General features: G+C 46.0%; 1 protein-coding gene across 3 annotated transcripts in view; it reads left to right on the forward strand.

Annotated features, from left to right (window-relative positions):
- Nucleotides 1–15,692, forward strand: part of mdga1 (MAM domain containing glycosylphosphatidylinositol anchor 1) — a 239,514-nt gene extending 223,822 nt beyond the window's left edge. For 2 of the 3 annotated variants that reach the window (XM_077196889.1, XM_077196892.1), the window contains one exon: nt 11,863–15,692. In XM_077196889.1, the coding sequence (XP_077053004.1) occupies nt 11,863–11,954 (92 nt within the window). In that variant the 3' untranslated portion in view covers nt 11,955–15,692. The remainder of the gene's footprint in view (nt 1–11,862) is intronic. The other variant, XM_077196891.1, reaches the window with a different exon arrangement.
- The last annotated feature ends 220 nt before the right edge of the window (nt 15,693–15,912 follow it).

Here is a 15,912-nt window from a genome sequence, read left to right on the forward strand (position 1 = left end):
GGTTAGGAGAACAAGTTGACTTGTAGTTGCTAAGTTAATTATAGTCAGTAGAATATCTATTGGGGGACCAACAAAATCAAGTGTTAGCAGATATTAAGCAGACAGTCTACTAATACTCTAATGACAGTTAGTTGACATGTAGCTGTAAAGTTACTTATAGTTCGTAGAATGTCTAAAGTGAACTATCGAAATAAAGTGTTACCAAATATAGTTCTTCAGGGATGATTTTTTTTTGTACAGCAAAATGCAGAAATGAGTTAGCATTTTAGCACTTCCGGTTCCATCCTCCTGAAGTCTATTGGTTTTTGAATAATAATAATAATTTGTTACATTTATATAGCGCTTTTTCTGGGACCTCAAAGTGCTTTACATAGGAGGGGGAATCTCCTCAACCACCACCAATGTGCGGCATCCACCTGGATGATGCGACGGCAGCCATATTGCGCCAGAACGCCCACCACACACCAGCTTATTGGTGGAGAGGAGACATTGGTGGAGTGATGAAGCCAATCAGTATATGGGGATGATTAGGAGGCCATGATGGACAGAGGACAAGGAGCAAATTTGGCCAGGATGCCGGGGTTACACCCCTACTCTTTATCGAAGGACATCCTGGGATTTTTTTTTTTGTGACCACAGAGAGTCGGGACCTCGGTTTAACGTCTCATTCGAAGGACGGTGCTTTTTTGACAGTATAGTGTCCCCGTCACTATACTGGGGCGTTAGGACCCACACAGACCACAGGGTGAGCACCCCTGCTGGCATCTTCTAACATCTCTTCCAGCAGCAACCTGGTTTTCCCAGGAGGTTTCCCATCCAGGTTCTAACCAGGCTCAGCCCTGTTTAGCTTCAGTGGGCAACCAGTCTTGGGCTACAGGGTGATATTGCTGCTGAATTGGTTTTGGTTAAATGTCTGAAATAAGGTATCTGGTTAACACAAGCTCAAAATTTTCTCGATATTTTGTTCTACGACATAAAATACATCAGTATTACCCTCTTATGATTTTTAAAGCTTTTACTTGTGTTCAAAACGGTGGATGCCAACAAGTGTCTAAATGGCAGAGGTTGTCGGGTACATTAAACGTCATCATCCAAACAGGAAAACTCATCTACTCACGAGTCTGCTTTCACAGCCGCATTGTTTTTATAATCATAATAAATAATTTATACTTTAGCATTTCACTTCTGCCGATTGTATATAGGCTCCAAAATTCGTAAACGTAGTGTTCATTTTTGAAGATGAACAATATGTGAAAAAAAAGGTCATAAACGTTTGTTGGTCATAGAGAATATTTTCTGCAATAATCCAAAAACCAATGTAAAAATCCTATAGGGTTTTTGTCTAGGGAACCAGGGTGATGCTAACTTTCAGTTCGGCCTTTAAAAATGTCACCACTGCAGCACTTGGGCTGCGTTCAAAATTGCACACTCTCTCAAATATGTACTTATTTTGAATAATTACTCTGTGACCGCTAAAAAAGTATGTTGTATATTGTATGAATGTGTGTAGTATGAATGTAATCCAGACATACTACCTTTGCCATGTAGTCACTGTCATGTGTCCTACCATTTGCTTCACTGCCATTTACAAATCCTCTCCCGTGGCCTCATGGGATAGTAAAGTGTCCATCAAATGCACACTTCAGAATCTAGCCAGGAGAAGTAGGTAATCCGAGTACTTTTGGCCTATAATATGATTTTCATCTTAAAGGGATAGTTCACCCAAAATTGAAAAGAAGATTTTTAGGTGAAACCGTGGTCCTTGGTGATCCATGTAATGCAAGTCAATGGCTACCCTCACTTTGATAGACAATAAAACATAAAACAAAATTAATACGTGTGGCTCCTGGCGATACATTAGGGCAGTACTTCTCAAAGTCCGGACTCCGGTCCGGATCCGGACCCGGAGGGAATTCAATCCGGACCCGCCTCCATTTCGTATTTCAAGAGCATTAATTGTGTGTAAGGGATTAAAAGTCTGGATTTCCTATTTTGATAAACACATTTTAAAATCATTTGTTTATTTTTTATGTATTTTTTGAGATGGTCCAAAATGAAAACGAAGGCGAGATATTTAAAGTTTTCCTCCATGATTTAGTTGCCATGACATCCAGTGAGCGTGTGACTTTTGACGTAATCGGGCGCGACCGCGACGCGACACTTCACGGCAGTAAGCGTTTGAATGGGTGTGGAGGAAGCCATTGTCCAGGAAAAGAAAAGTTGACGAAGAAAATAGAGTGTTCACAGATATCCCAAATCTCCCGAAAGTTCCAGGAGTCTCCCGCATATTGATAGCGGCTCCTGATGCCCGCAAATTAGTTCAAATCTCTCGGAATCTAGAGCTCCAATCTCGCGAGCTCCAAACCGTGCAGCGCGTGTACAGCAGAGAGGGAGAGAGCGAGAGACCTTACGTGTGTGTGCAAAATGTGCGTGTGTGTCTCATGAAGCGCATGTAAGCCCCATCCAAACCCCCCGTCAACAAAAACCAAACAATCATCCCCCCCCCCGCCAACAAAACCGAGCATCCAAAGCCCCCGCTCCCCATAGTTTCGGACCTTTGACATTGATGAAAATTCAGATTTGGACCTTTGAATATAGACTTTGAGAAGCCCTGCATTAGGGGTTTTCGCACTGGAGGAACATTTTCATAGTTTCTGGAACTAATGGTGGATGTACCCAGTTTTTGACATGTTCGCACCGCAAGAACTAGGGGAATTAAATTAGCTCTTACTTCAGAAGTATGGTCTAACCAAGCACAATAGGAACTACCAGTGATGTAAGTGTACACTGATTGACCGAAACAACGTGGAACACCAGCACCCAACATTTAAAAAAAAAAGCTGTGTACACACACAGATTATAGCCTATATATGTACGCTAATACTTTTTCATATACTGTCTACTTTTTTTGTATAACAGTTCTATCTAATAATGTTTTAGACAGAACTGTTAACCAGATCGTAAACTAATGAAGAAAGAGCATGGGAGCGCTGTGTGCTCAGGCTCTGGCGTTCTCAGCGCCGTCAGAATAAATGTCGCAATAACAAGCATGGTTTACATCACTTCAGAGTTCCTACTGGTGGTGCAAATTCAACCAGGAAAATGGTCCTAGGGGAATATTTAGTTCCCTTTCGTAGTCACTCCGAGTTACGTCGGATGACGACGAATGGGGGTTTCGCTTAGAACACCTATCGACTTCGAGTATTACAAAACGAGCCAATGGCGATGAAATGCCATGGGTCGGCGGAATTTGCATAGCGTATCTCCGCCCCACCGCGTGGGTATAAAAGGAGGACGCCGGCAACATGCAGATATGTTTTCGCTTCGGAGCCAAGAGTATTTCTTCACTCCACAATCATCTCTGACTTCGCTCTACGAGACGAGCTTCTCTCTCCGGTGTTGGTGTGACGGCGAACTGCAGTGAGCTCACAGTGCCTGCTGATCTGTGCAGTGATCTGCCAGTGTGTGTGTCTCCCTGTGCGCTTCAACATCACAGAGTTTTTTCTCCTCTCATAACAGAGCTCGCACGCGGCACGTCTTTTTAAAGACGGCTCGCCCGTGCATTTCTGGTTGCAGCGGACTGGTATCGGACTCTGATGGGCACGAGCGCTGTCTAGTGTGTTTGGGCTTTGATCATGCTTGAACAGCGCTCGTGGATGACTCATGTTCTCTCTGGGAACGTGATCATCGCGTCATATATAGGTCGAGACTCGATGAACTCGCAAGAGTGAGAGTCCCCTCATCCACCACCCGATCTTCGGCTGGTGGCCAGGGTGACCTGAGGGTGTTGGTCTGGAACAAGGCGCCGACTCTGTGTCCACGCCCCTGCCCCCACACCCCCCCCCCCCCTCTTTAATGAGGGTGCCCGCTAGCAAACTGATGATTCCACGAGTCTACCCTCGGGTGGTCCATGTGTTTTCATTTGAAGCTACAGAGGATGATGCTGTGTCTGTTGCAGCATCACTAGGTGGGCTTGATTCTTCTGGAAATGACGACTTGTCACAGCTGCCACCCTCTGGTGTGCATACGGCTGTGCCTGAGTCTGATCCGGAGATGACGGCCATGCTTTCCCGGGATGATTGGCTTTGGGTAAGGCCGCCGACGCGTCCACGGCAAACCCCAATATCTTTCCTCCTGGACGTGCATGATGAGATCACGGGTCCTCTCGTTGGTCTCATCCGCCTTTCCTCCCTTCAGGGGCAGCTGCCCATGGGAACACTGGGGTTCCCCCGGTTGAACGCTCTGTTGCCATGCTACTATGTCCTCAGAATGCTTCCAGGCGCAATCCTAGGCACCCGTCCAAAGCCTGTAGTTTTTTTCGTCTACACTAATCTGTGGCGAAATCCTATAGTGCCACAGGACAGGCAGCTGCCTCACCGCATCCCATGACCGTTCTGCTGGTCTACCTGACCCAGATGCTCATGGACATGCAGGAGGGCAGGACTGACCCGAGGCTCTTCAGTGAGCTGCGCGCCGCCACTGAACTTGTACGATCTCGGAGTCAGGTGATGTTCACCAGTCTGGGGCTGACCGGTCTGATGTGCACGATGTCGGGCGGATCCGTCTGCTCGACACCCCCATCTCCCAGGTCGGCCTCTTCGGCGGTGTAGTTGAGTGCTTCTGCCCAACAGTTCTCAACCGCCCGTGAGCAGATTGAGGTTATTCTGCCCGACGGCCCCGCCGTCCGCTCAGATCCCTCAGTCTGCCCACCGCCGAACGCTCCCTCCCACGGTTCCAACCCCGCCCGTTCACCCGGGCCTGGCTCTGGAAGACCGTAGGGGGGATGCCACAGCCCTCTCCAGCCCCGCCCCCCGCTAAACGCCGGTTAAGCGGCACTTTTGAGATGGGCTGCTCAGAGATGAGACTCAGTTCTTTCCAGGAGTTGGTAGCAGGGCAACTCCTTTCCCCGGTGGAGGGCTGGGGAAGAATCCTTATTCAGAAAGAACTGACTCTCTCGTCTCTGAGCATACAGAGTTCTCGGACGACACAGAGCGCCGCCCACAAGCTGTGCTCTCCTCGTCCCCCTCTGTCCCAGAGGCGGTTGACACGGCGTGCCGTCCACGGACCGCTTCGCCCCTGTCCCCCTCTGTCGCCAGACCCCTAAAAGAGCTGGCCCCCGTGGAACGCTGGTCCTTCCCTGGCCTCCTCTGTCAGGGTGCGGTTATGACCATGCCCCCACACCGGGCCGCTATGCCGTCCACGTCTGGGCCGGTCATTCCGCTTCGCTGCACCACCGGGGGGAGGTCTGTGGTTCTTGACGCAGTTGGCACAGTTGGGAGCCTGCCTAGAGCTTCCCTATCTGTTCCGCCTGGTCGCGCGAACCATCTGCTCGGCTGTGCGATTCAGTTCGCACGGTCTCCTCTCCGCTTCAGGGGAGTCCGCTCCACTTTGGTCGGTGGCTATGCCCCTATCATGAGATTGGAGGTTGCTACCCTACTGGCGAAGGGTGCGATTGAGGTTTGCGAATACAGGGACCCAGTGCTCCGGCACCTAGCTTGTCTGGGTCTTCGGGTCAACTGGGAAAGGAGTAAACTTTGCCCCGTGCAGAGGAGCTCTTTTCTCGGTATGGACTTGGTCGCCTTCTCCACTCAGCCATTGCTGACTTGCCTGAGACTATCAACCGCAAGAGTGCGGTTCCAATGAAGTTTTTTTTCAGAGGCTCCTGGGGCATATGGCATCTGCAGCCGCGGTACGCCGCTCAGATTGCTTCATATGAGACCGCTTCAGCTTTGGCTTTGCGACCGAGTCCGGAGGTGGGCATGGCAACATCCGACCTGCCGTCAGTACTCACCCCGTGGTCGAACCTCAGTTTTCTACGGGCCCGAGTGCCCCTGGAACGAGCTTCCCGGCATGCTGTTGTCTCAACAGATGCCTCCACGGGCTGGGGCGCCATGCGCAACGGACATGCTGTCACACTCTCATGTTGAGCAGAAATGCTCCTGAAAAATTCAGTGAGATTTATCACACTCAGGTGTTGAGCAGAAATGCTCCTGAGGTTCAGTAAATTTCTTCACACTTAGGTGTTGAGCAAGGTTGCTCCTGAAGCTCAGTGATTCTCGCATGTAGTGTTGAGCAGTGTGGCATGTCTATTGCCTCGAGTTGCTGGCAGTTCGCCTTGCCCTGCACCGCTTCCGGGGGTTGCTCTGGAGTCAACACGTACTAGTCCGATCAGACAATACCGCCACAGTAGCGTACATCAACCGTCAAGGTGGTCTACGCTTGCGCCGTATGTCGCAAGTCGCCCGCCACCTCCTCTTATGGAGTCAGAAGCATCTGAGGTCGCTTCAAGCCATTTTCATTCCCGGAGTCCTGAACTGTGCAGCCGACGAGCTCTCACTGCTTCAGCCCCTCCCTGGAGAATGGCCACTCCATCCCCAATCGGTTCAGCTGATTGGGTCCAGTTCGGGGACGCACAGATAGATCTGTTTGCCTCTCACGACTCGACCCGTTGCGACCTGTATTATTCCCTGACCGAGGGCACGCTCGGCACGGACGCACTGGCGCACAGCTGGCCGAGGGGCCGCAAATATGCGTTCCCCCAGTGAGCCTTCTTGCGCAGGTTTTGCGCAAAGTCAAGTAGTTCGAGGAGCAGGTCCCTACTGGCCCACCCGGAACTGGCTCTCCGAACTCATACTCCTCGCGACAGCACCTCCTTGTCCCATTCCTCTGAGGAAGGACCTACTTTCTCAAGGACGGGGCACCCTGTGGCACCCTCGTCCCGATCTTTGGAGCCTCCACGTGTGGCTCCTGGGCGGGACCAGGCAGGTTTGAGTACCCTACCACCTGCGGTGGTGGCTACCTTCACTTCCGCTAGAGCGTCGTCCACGAGACACGTCTACTCGTTGAAGTGGAACCTCTTCGTCAGCTAGTGCTCTTCTCGCCCGAGAAGACCCCCGGAGATGCTCGGTCGGTGTCGTGCTTTCCTTCCTTCAAGAAGGGTTGGAGCGAAGGCTGTCTCCCTCCACCCTCAAAGCCTATGTTGCCGCTATTGTCGCACTCCATGACGTGGGGAAGCACGACCTGATCATCAGGTTCCTGAGAGGAGCGAGGAGACAGAATCCTCCTCGCCTCCTCTCGTTCCCCCTTTGAGCCTTTGCAATCAGTGGAGCTTAAGCAGCGCTCTTGGTTGCACTGGCCTCTATCAAGAGGGTAGGGGACCTGTACGCTTTCTCCGTTGACAAAGCGTGCCTGGAGTTCGGGCCGGCTTACTCTCACGTGATCCTGAGACCCCGGCCTGGATATGTGCCCAAGGTTCCTACTACTCCCTTCCGGGACCAGGTGGTGAACCTGCAAGCGCTGCCCTCGGAGGAGGCAGACCCAGCCTTGGCACTGCTCTGTCCAGTATGTGCTCTCCGCACCTATGTAGACAGAACACAGTGTTTCAGGACCTCAGTCCAGCACTTTGTCTGTTATGGTGGGAAGCTGAAGGGAAAGGCTCTCTCCAAGCAGAGGTTGTCTCACTGGATAGTGGACTCCATTGCTTTGGCATACCAGCAGCAAGGTCGACCGTGCCTCCTTGGTGTGACCGCCCACTCCACCCGGAGTGTGGCGTCCTCTTGGGCTCTAGCGCATGGCGCCTCGCTAACAGACATCTGCAGAGCTGCTGGCTGGGCGACACCTAACTCATTCACCAGATTCTACAATCTCTGAGTGGAGCCAGTGTCCTCTCATGTACTCGCTTCTACCAGCTAGTATTGGACCCGCTCAGGTGTCTCGCTTGCTCGCCATTCCACTCTACGGACTGGATACGTGCGATATATTCCTCAGGTGAGCCTCCTCTCTGAGGCCCTGAGTTCCTCCAGCACTGTTGACGCTGGCGCAACTGGCGTTGACGCAGTGTCTATTGCCTGTGCGTCGGCTAGGCGCCTCCGTGTGCATGGTTCCTCCCCTGAGTAACCCCCACATGTGTATTTCCACTGTAAGCCTCTTTGAGCATGTGTCTTTCCCTTGGCAAGCCACCTTGCCACCCCTGGGGTACAAATATTCCACCTGCGGCTGGACACCCCAGTGTTCTCCATATGCCTCCTTCGGGTCATTTGTGTATTCTCTAAGTCCCCCCCGTTTGGGCTGGCAATATTTTGCATATTTCCTCTAAACTATGGGATATGCTCCCCAGTGTACCTTGGTATTCCTGTGTTAAATAGGAGTCCTTGCTAGTTTTACGACAGGGATCTCAGTTTTACGCAGGGCACTGGAAGACAGCTGTGAAGTGGCGTGATTACACGGGGACCCCCATTCGTCATCATCCGACGTAACCCGGAGTGACTACGAAAGGGAACGTCTCGGTTACGTATGTAACCCTCGTTCCCTGAGTAAGGAACGGAGACGTTACGTCTCCCTGCCACTTCCGCTGTACCGCTGGGTAGACGCCTGAGTTCAGTCTCGGCTCCTCAGCGAAGACATATCTGCATGTTGCCGGCGTCCTCCTTTTATACCCACGCGGTGGGGCGGAGATACGCTATGCAAATTCCGCAGACCCATGGCATTTCATCGCCATTGGCTCGTTTTGTAATACTCGAAGTAGATAGGTGTTCTAAGCGAAACCCCCATTCGTTGTCATCCGACGTAACGTCTCCGTTCCCTACTCAGGGAACGAGGGTTACATACGTAACCAATATGTTTTCGGGGAACCACCCTAGTGGCTAGTTCTTATAAATACCCATTACGAAAGGGGCTATTGAGGTCTTTTCAAGCGAAACAATCAAGTCTGTGCAAGAAACTGAACATTATTTACAACATTATTATCTGTAATCCAGAGCGTTCATGGCAGTCTAGAGGGCGAGGTTCCTGATGCATCATGACGCATGTGCGGCACCAAACACACGTGAGCTGACGCTGTGTTTGTTTACAACAGAGGAGGACGACGTGCGTGTTGTATTGTTAATCAAAATGGTACTTAATTTTGCTTATCCTGGTGGCCGCAACCTATAGTTAAAATTAAGATTACGTTCACTTGCACAGTCTCAATTAGGAAGATTGACTTTTCACAGATTCCCAATACGCATATGTGATTATGCGACAGGAAGCTTGCGCTGCAGGCTGCCATGAACGTGCTCAGGACCATTTGCCGAGGCTCTGGATTACAGGTAATACGCTTATTTCATGCAGCCGTTATTTTGAAATCGAAAGCGAGGCTCCGGTGGGAAGAAAACAGGAAGTGTCGCCTTTAATCATAGGAGAGTCGCGAATGCGAAGGCGTATTGTTGTGTTTAATGAATAAATTAGTTATTCTAAAAATGTACATACATTTCTTTCATACTTTAGACTATATACAGTGAAATTCATTTATAAAGATATTTTTTTAAAGAAAGTAAAAAAAGAAACAGGAACGAACTATTTACATATCCTATATTGGATATTAACATCCAATAGTGTAAATTGCGGCAGCATCTTCAGGTTGGTAGTCCAAGGCATTGTTGTTTATCTTTACCTCCGGGGTTCTTCCCACCGGAGCCTCGCTTTCGATTTCAAAATAACGGCTGCATGAAATAAGCGTATAATGTTGTAAATAATGTTCAGTTTCTTGGACAGACCGATCGTTTTGCCTCATGAGACCTCAATGTATCGTCAGGAGCCATGGGTAATCTTTTTTTTTTTTTTGCCTGTATATGTTTATTTTGACGGTAATCATTGACTTGCATTATATGAATCACCAAGGACCACGGTTTCAGCTTAAAATCTTCTTTACTGTTCTACTGAAGAACAAGACACCTACATGGTGGATGGTCTGAGGGTGAACTATCTCTTTAAGACATGAAAATGTACTGCATTTTAGGAATGACCCACGTCTCTTCTGCTCTCCTCTGGCCTGTTCTGCTTGGGGTGCTGCCCATGGGAGCTCAACCGTGAGCTGTTCCTTCTTAAGAGATGAATGATGATTGGCTCTGGCGTCCCATGTGTTACTGTGTCCCCATAAATCACACCAGGACTGGGATTTGGCTGTAGGGTAGAAAGGCTGAGCGGGTATAGAATGGGAGAGAGAAAGTATGTGCGATTCGAAGGGAAGGTGACCTGTTGAATCAGAATTAGAAATCTAAAGGCCCCACAAAACACACACACACACAAACATTAAATCTTGTTAAGGTGACACTGACTGTTGATAGATCAGTTTTTAAGCACTTTATTAACTATTTTCCCTATCTCTCTGATTTTATGTTATAATGATAGGCCTATTATTTAGAAGTAAAGATGCACAGGTGGATATGACACACACACACACACACACACACACACACACACACACACACACACACACACACACACACACACACACACACACACACACACACACACACACACACACACACACACACACACACACACACACACACACACACACACACACACACACACACACACAGCCCACTCTCAAAATTACCCGCCTCCTTCAAAGGTCCTTGAGAGAGATGTCACGGCTCACACAATCTCGTTCTATATTGAAAAGGAAGAATAAAAAGCTTTATTATGAATATATTGATTTCCTGCTAGCCCGAAAAATCCTTGATATAAATTCATATTGATTTTTTTAAACAATACCTGCTCTTTATTTATTAAACCCATTTTGTTGGCAGATTGCATGCATAATTAAACCTGCACGTGTACGTGTGTTGTGATTGGAGTCGTTGCTTTTTAAATAACGCTACAATCATTTTTCGTTTCGTCCAGACCTCATCATCTTCTGAGGCCATTTCCTGTGAGCTGTGCCGAAAGATATAACTCAACATTACCTCTGAGACATAATGACTTGTAATTGTCCTCATGCAGGTCATCCGTCTTCCGTAGCTCATAGATATTACCGCTTACGGCCTCCGGTTCAGTCAGGCGATGATGCCAGCCGCTGTAACCCCATCCGTCCGATCCATTATTTCAGTGTCCCGTGCTTCTTTGTGCCAAAAGCTCGGCAGGAAAAAGAAACCATTTACAACAGCATCCCACATACCTGCATGCTTCCATTCTTAAAGGATTCTGACCTGGTAGCTATTGTGTGGTTAAGATTAAGAGATGTTTTTCTTTACAAAAGCTTTTTATGTGCTAGGTATCAAAGTTCATTTCCCCATTTTGGATGCTTTGAAATAGACTTGCAATGCTTTAGGCTTTACAACTCAGCTCTTGCTTTGTCATAGGTCACATCCACTGTCAAATTCTTTTGCAAAACCTGTACCTTAGGGGTACAGCAACTTGTCACTAGGGCAGTACCCTCAAAAGGACAATTTTGCACCTTATCTTTCCTTAAAGGGTGCATGTTAGTTATATTACCAACGACTATAAACCTTTTAGGGGTACAAAGTTGCCACATTTTTGCTTTTTTTTGTGTGTGAGTTTTTGTGAATTTTTGAGTGTTGGGATTAGTACTTCCCACATATAATACTTACAAAAAAAACAGCAACTGGTTCCACAGGGATGATCTGTTGTAGAATTGTTGCATTCAACTGTATACATGTATCAAATGTATTTTCCTGTATTTTACCAACAAATGTGACAAAATTCCAATCAGAAGTGAAGATATGTCTTGGAAATGCTTTGGCCAACTTTTACTAAATTTGAGGAAGATTTTCAATGTACAGTAGCTCAATGGCAAGGTCAAGGGTTGACCAGGGAATGAGAGGACTGATAGAAATGTATATACCTTAAATGAAAAGCAATGTACGAACTTCAATGAAACACCTAATCTATCAAGGAGCAAATTTACAGCAATACTGTATTCTTCTGGAGCCGTGATGCTCATGTTAAAGATACGGGTTTAAATCCCACTAGATTCCACAACACTTTCTTGTCCCCTTTCCACTGTTCTGTCAACATAAAGTGGCAAAATGAAGGTGTAGTATAAAGAGTGTAATAGAGTGTTTGTGTTTCTGTTTACAGCAGTTCTGTCCGGGACACACCAGAGTCTCCACCTTCTCCCTGTGATCGTCCAGCTGCTCGGCACCATCTGCCTGACGTTCCTCCTTAGATGATAGAGATAGCCCCGAGCACACACCGCCAGCGTAGAACGCCCCCTGCGGCAGCAATAAGAACTGCCCCGACATGTGACCACCCTTCCTGCCTTCCTCATTTCCTCCTGTGTTTCCTGCTTCTCATGTACTTTATCCTGACTTCACAACACTTCTTACAATTCATGTCTACTTTTTCTTTAGTATCATCTTTTGTAGTCACTTATCAAGCTTTTACCTGCTATGTGGCACCTTTTATGTTTTATATAAACATAACCTCAGTTAATGTTGAGCATTTCTGTCCATATGTCTTGACACCTTCACCTCAACCGCCCCTTTTCCCCCTTGTGTATGTATCTGACACACCAAAGTGTCATCTGTTACCAAAGACGACGGAGGGCTTACAGGATGGCTGAAAGAGTGACAAGGATGTACTTTCCCAAAATGAACTACTTTTTTCCACTGACTCAAGTGCATGGAGATGCAATTTCCTTAAGACGTTAAGAGTGCAAGGAATAATGTGAGCAGGAATTAATGAGCGAAACGAGTGGTCACGAAGTTACTGATCACCTGAATGGACCTGTACATGCACGTGTATATGATGTATTGGAAAGTGTCAAGCTACGGAAAAGACAAACAGACTCCGATTTAAACTTCTAGGACTATGACAATGTGAATTTGAAGAAGCACAAATTTATCTCTTTTTTTTTTTTTGGTAGCTATTTTTGGTTCCTTTACGTGGTATTCCGTCAGTCTGGGTTTGCTGTACCCTTCTTTTCCTTTGGCTTTCTTTACTGTGTGCCACTGCTGCATTGCCGTTCAGTTTGTTATGGGGTATAATTTGGTTCTTATAACGACACAATGTGAACTTTGGACCAGAAGAGCATCAGTTACCTCACCATCAATTTACAATATTCATAATGTATCTGGACAAACTGCTGAGAACGATCACTTGACTCACTGGGTCGGTCGTTTTCCTTCAGCAATAGGACCGTACCTTTGACTGCATTGAACGTTCTCCTCTTCATGAATATGGGCACATGGACTCCAACAGATGAACGCCTCTGGACAGACAGGCTGAGCTCTTTGATGTTCAAGAATTTCATTTTAGAGAGAGAAATCGTATGTACAAGTGTTGCCATTGACAAACTATTTTATTTGGGAAGTTTTGAGATGGCAGCAAACAGTGTTGTCATGAAAAGTTGTCCTAAAAGACACACAATTGTTGAAGCATCCTATAGTAATGCTGCATTCCATTTACATTGGAAAGTTGGACTTTCCAGCTTCCTACTTGGAATATTGCAATAGATAGCCACTTGAAGTTGGTTGAACTTGATATCTTGTTGAAATCCACAATTTTTGTCAAGAGGGTGGCATCCAGTGAGATGCACATAGTTAAGCCGGGCTCAGACTACAGGAGTTTTTAAAATCTCAACCTGATTGTGGAATCTGGTTGCATCACGCACATAAGGAGAATCTTCACAGATTTTCTTCTTTCAAATCTAAAACCTGCACACACTACAAGATATGAAAACCGTGGCACATCAGACTTCATGATATTTTTAAAATTATTAGGCCAAATTTAGCACTGGATGGAAACAAAATGGATACTGTGTCTTGGCAACTTGCTGTAGACATTATATGAGGAGACATTATAAAGGAAGTCTTGTTGCCACATTTCGACCAGCCGTTCCTCCATCTCCTTTGTCCACCGGAGCCGTACAGCTGCTTGTTGTTTTGTGGTCGCCATTTTAAAAGTTCTCTCACTTCCGTCTCCTTGTAGACTTGTCTCTCATTGGCTATTGTGGAAGTACTGACGTAATCATAGTCATTCTGATTTAAAATCCTAAATATCAAATTAACATGTTTGATATTGTCTGGGCGGCCCCGTTGTGTCCGCCAGCAGATCAGGGTTTAAGATTTGATCAGACGGATCAGATCAATGCCCTGGACACGATTTTTTTTTCTCAGAATGTCGGGACAGGGAAATCGGGCATAAATCGGCCTGAAACTCCAGTAGTCTGAGCCCAGCTTTAATGATAAACATTCACTTTTAAGCAAATAAAATACATGGATAGGTCAAAGTTCCTACATTAAATGATGATAAAACATGTTTTGCAAACATCTGCATTTATTTGATCCTCTTTGATGATATCATAAACCTGCAGAACAAATGCTAGCACTGTGGAGCATCATTTATCTTCCAATTTGGTTACTAGACGACTTCTGTTGACAATCAAGATATGTACAGCAAACAGTAGCATTGCCATTATATTTTCTTATACCTCATCTTCCAAACTTTAGGCAATGGAACAATTGTATGCTTAGGAGTCGGAGATCTCAAGTAGGAATATCCCACGTATGACTTCGAATGGAATGCAGCATAAGTCACAGATGCTAATGGTTTAAGATTCAGATGCAATATGTTGTTATGGAGGACTTTACCTTCACAAGTTTTGAAATGTAGGCAACCCTCCCTGGAACTCTTTTTAAAACAAGCCACATCACGTAAGATAACATTTAAGCACATGGTTACAGTTCAGTAGCAATATGTGATGTTAGACGTTCAAGCAAAGAGTGTGAGCAAACTACCAGGACTGTGTGTGTTCAGTCCTTTCTGAAAGTTCAAGTACTCTGCTTAGCTTCATCACATCTATCATCGTTGCAAAAGAAGGGCATGAGAGCATATGACGAAAAGAAGGAACCATTTGTGCCTCTGTTTGAGTGTCCTTTATCAGATTTGTGTACGCTTAGATGTTCTGGTGCGATCGTATATACAGTATATATTTCAATTGCTTTGCTCTAGTATCACTCATACTCGTAGTTCCATCCACAGTGGAGCTTTAAAGTAAGTCTGTTTACAAACATAAAATGCGCAAAATGATTTCCCGGCTTGTATTATCCGCACACGCTCATATTTAACCAGTTCATATTTATCCTAATGTGGCATACGTCTGTCGCTGTTGATGAGATTATCATAGACTCGCTCCTCAGGTAAATCCATAGGTAACAGGGACAGGGCCTGGAATAATTCAACCCCAGTCTAGGTTCTCCTACAGTTAAAGACACTCCCGCGGCTGTAATACTGTTCCTCGTGTATGTTACCGTAATCGCTCTGAACTCTTGCACAATGCCCTTATGTCATGTATAATCAAATATTGTTTATAATCCATGCTAAGTTTAGTAGGACCTCTTATAGGACGCAAACCGATTAGATTTAAAGCAAAATGAGAGTGAAACAATAAATGGAGGGTTATGTAATTTTTTTTCGCAGGATATTGTCCATTTTACCTTGTTACATATTCCATGTTTTTCCTTTTGTTGCTTTTTGATGTTCTGATGTGTGTTTGGTGACATCCCAATATTCTCCAGAAGCCATCACCCATGTCTGCGACTATTTTGTTTTGTATTCAGATTGTTTGTTAAAATTGATCTTGTATACAAGTCTATATTTACATAAATGATTAGAGGCAAAAAACAGGATCTAAATACTGTGCAATATATGATCATGGTAGAAGTTTAATCATGCACTTTTTATAAGCTCAAATAAAGCTCAACACAGGAAGTGCACCATCACCCCTTATGATGAGCAAGTGAATGTCAATGTGAATCTGATTAGAATGTGAGATCTTGCTGGCAGGCCTTTTTTGCATCGTAAAGGTGCAGAATTCAGTGGAATGGATTTAAATTTGGCATAATGTGTTAAGTGCAGATGGAAGTGCTTTGCTTAATATTATCATTAAAAAATGAGAGATGAACACAGAAGAGGCAGGAATGTGTAGACATTTTTGAATGATGGCTGGAAATTCCATGCAACCTACGTTCTTGTGCCTGTAACTATAGTGACGGAATGCAAGAGAACATTATTTGAATCCTAATTGTTACATTTTTATTCTAAACTGTTTGACATTATAGAACACTCCTAAAGTTCATCCTCAAAAATTGTTCATCAAAAAGTGTTTCATCCCAAACACTTACCACC

This window comes from Siphateles boraxobius, unplaced genomic scaffold (genome assembly GCF_051911475.1).
Source record: "Siphateles boraxobius isolate OS27281-9 unplaced genomic scaffold, OSU_SipBor_1 37, whole genome shotgun sequence".
NCBI lineage: Eukaryota > Metazoa > Chordata > Actinopteri > Cypriniformes > Leuciscidae > Siphateles > Siphateles boraxobius.